This window comes from Pediculus humanus, genomic scaffold (assembly GCF_000006295.1).
Source record: "Pediculus humanus corporis 1103172108177 genomic scaffold, whole genome shotgun sequence".
In the NCBI taxonomy this organism is placed as follows: domain Eukaryota; kingdom Metazoa; phylum Arthropoda; class Insecta; order Psocodea; family Pediculidae; genus Pediculus; species Pediculus humanus.
Genome location: NW_002987747.1, coordinates 17,357 through 20,641, shown reverse-complemented (window position 1 = coordinate 20,641; position 3,285 = coordinate 17,357). Strand labels below are relative to the sequence as shown.

Below are 3,285 nucleotides of genomic sequence, written 5' to 3'. Positions count from 1 at the left end.
AATTTTCTTTTTTTTTTTTTTTCTATTCACAGAGTGTAAAAAATATTTTAATATAATAATTTATTATAGCGGACTCGTGTGTGAGACTCGTAGTCATTTATTCACTTGATAAATTTTACGTCCAAAAAAATTAAACGAAGATGTTTCTTATTAAAAATAAAAATTTTTTTTTAGCCCCTCTTTATTAAAATTGTGAGAGGAGGGGGGGGAAGGATTTTTTACAATGGGGAAAAAAAATTGTTTTTTTTTTTGATTGATTTGCATCGAATAATAACAATAATAAGATAAATTATTATTATTATTGATTAAAAAAAAAAAGAAAAGCAAGGAATCATTCGTGAATTTTTTTTCCAATTTTTATTTTTCTTTAAAAAAAAAAAATTATATGTACGCACCCTGAAAAAAAGAAAATTATATTTAATATTACTTAGTACAACAAAAAAAGGAAAATAAAAAATTTAATGGGGGAAAGGGGGTGGAATGAAATACTCGAAGCGGTTTATGTAAATCATTTTTTAAATGTTTTTTTCCCTTTTATTCACCTGTTACCCATTTCCCCCGCCCCTAACCACATCAAATAATTTTTATTTTTCAAAATAATCATTATCAACAAATGCAGAAATGTTTAAAAAAAAAAATAATAATAATATTATACACGGTGTAATAATAATAATAATAATAATACAAAACGAGAGACACAGTAAATGTCGTAAGTTAGAATATTAATTTAAAATTGGATGGAGGGTTAAAAAGGGATGATTTTTTTTTATATTATGATTTTATTTTAAGTCAGGATTTTAACTCTCGTTCATTCATTCAATTTTCTTTTCTTTTATGTTTTTTTTTTCCATGCAAAAAAAAAAATTTTTTTTCTTCTATTAAATTTAAATTTAAATTTAAATTTAAAAAAAAAATTAGTCAAAATTGGAGATTTTATATGGTTGTTTTTATGCTAAAAGACAAAATTGATGATTTTTTGTCCATTATGTTTTTTTTACTGTTTAAATAACATAATAATAATTTTTATATTTAAAAAAAAAAAAAAAAACCTCATTGTTGTTGTTGGTTGTTGTTGTGGTTGTTGTTCTAAAGTAAGTGTGTGTTTATTATCATTTATCTGATTGAAGTATGTGTTGCGATAAAATTGTTTATTTTGTTGTTAGCTCAACTAACAATGATTACATTTTATTTAATGAACCTATGAATTTATAAAAAATAAATAAACAATAAAATAAATAATCAATAAGAATGAATTAACAACAAACGTTTGAACGTTTACAACATTAAACTAAATTTTAAATATTTAATTTGTTTCGTAAAGTATAAATGAATGAAAGGATTTTTGAATGGAATTTTTTTTTTTTATTGGTTTCGTTTCTATTAATTTAAAAAATTTTTAGTTTTGGTTTCATTAATGTATTCATATGAATCATTAAAAATTTTTTTTTTTTTAAATAATTAAAATTTTCACAGAAATTACTATTCATGTTTTCCACCATTTTTTTTTCCTTTTATTTCGTGTCTTGTGACACTTTAACTAAAGCCACTTTTGTAAAATTTTCGAACACTCTTCTCTGTCATATGACAACAGATTGGGTCAATCAATTTTGACTACAATAATTTTTTAAAACATTTTTCGAAAAGAAAAAAATAAAAATGAAAGGTTGTGTTTTTAATATAGATGCCGGATATTTGGAGGGTCTTTGTAGGGGGTTTAAGTGCGGAATATTAAAACAATCCGATTATTTGAACCTTGTTCAATGCGAAACACTAGAAGGTATGTTTAAAATTTATTGGTTACAATTTTTTTTTTTTTTTTTTTTTTTTTGTCGAACTAAAGTTAAGGTGTATTAAAAAATTGATTGATTAACTTTTAGACTTGAAATTACATCTTCAAGGAACCGATTACGGTAATTTTTTAGCAAATGAGCCAAGTCCTCTTGCCGTTTCCACAATAGATGATAAATTAAGGGAAAAATTGGTCATTGAATTTCAACACATGAGAAATCATTCTGTGGCTCCTCTTTCAACATTTTTAGATTTTATAACGTGAGCCACTTAAATTTATGTTATTTAATATAATGAATGATTAATTCTAAAGGAAAATCTCTTATAGTTATAGCTACATGATAGACAACATAATTTTACTTATTACTGGCACCCTTCATCACAGACCAATATCCGAGTTAATTCCAAAATGTCACCCACTTGGGTCTTTTGAACAAATGGAAGCTATTCATGTTGCTTCTAATCCAGCTGAATTATACAGTGCAGTTCTTGTCGATACTCCATTAGGTAATTTTATTATATATTTTGACATTAGTTCATATGCAAAAAGACAGTTTCGTTTTCTTACATTGTATATATTTATTAGTATTTAATTTAGTTTTAGTATAGAATAGTTTTTATTCTCATTTGAAAAATTAATTAACTAAGTCAAATTGAAAATAATTTTTTAAAATTATTTTTAAGCACCATTTTTTGTCGACTGCATAAGTGAGCAAGATTTAGATGAAATGAATATTGAAATAATAAGAAACACCTTGTACAAAGCATACTTGGAAGCATTTTATGATTTTTGTAAGGAACTGGGAGGTACCACTGCTGATGCCATGTGCGAAATTCTGGCAGTAAGACTCATATTAAATTGATTACTTGATTTTTTTTTTTTTTTAATTAAAATTTCAATTGGTATTTAACAAATTTTTACACACACTTAGTTTGAGGCTGATCGTAGAGCCATTATTATTACCATTAATTCATTTGGAACTGAACTTACCAAAGATGATAGAGCCAAGTTATATCCCAGATGTGGTAAACTTCACCCTGATGGATTGGCAGCTTTAGCCAGAGCTGATGATTACGAACAAGTGAAAGCTGTTGCAGAATATTATGCTGTTAGTAAATTAATCATCAAATTTTAAGACATGCTTAAAATATTTCAAAATATCAATGATAACTTTATTTTTTATGTTAGGAGTACAGTGCTTTGTTTGAAGGAGCTGGTAATAATCCTGGGGAAAAAACCTTAGAAGATAAATTTTTCGAACATGAGGTAAAAGACGATAAATATTTAATAGTTTTTGCTTTGTGTGATTATGATTTTCGATATAAGAGATTTGAAATTCCCCTCTATTATAGGTTCGATTAAACACAAATGCTTTCCTCCAACAATTTCACTATGGAGTATTTTATTCTTACCTTAAACTTAAGGAACAAGAATGCAGAAACATAGTTTGGATATCAGAATGTGTTGCTCAAAAACACCGCGCTAAAATCGATAAT

The 3,285-nt window shown here is 25.6% G+C and overlaps 1 protein-coding gene across 1 annotated transcript; it reads left to right on the top strand.

Annotated features, from left to right (window-relative positions):
- Positions 1–1,656: 1,656 nt before the first annotated feature.
- On the top strand, positions 1,657–3,285 carry Phum_PHUM410380 (vacuolar ATP synthase subunit D, putative; the record flags this gene model as incomplete). Its single annotated transcript, XM_002428875.1, has 7 exons — positions 1,657–1,777; positions 1,878–2,049; positions 2,117–2,295; positions 2,473–2,630; positions 2,721–2,897; positions 2,978–3,055; positions 3,142–3,285. Coding segments are annotated over 7 exons (1,029 nt in total), but the record flags the coding sequence as incomplete, so codon positions are not given.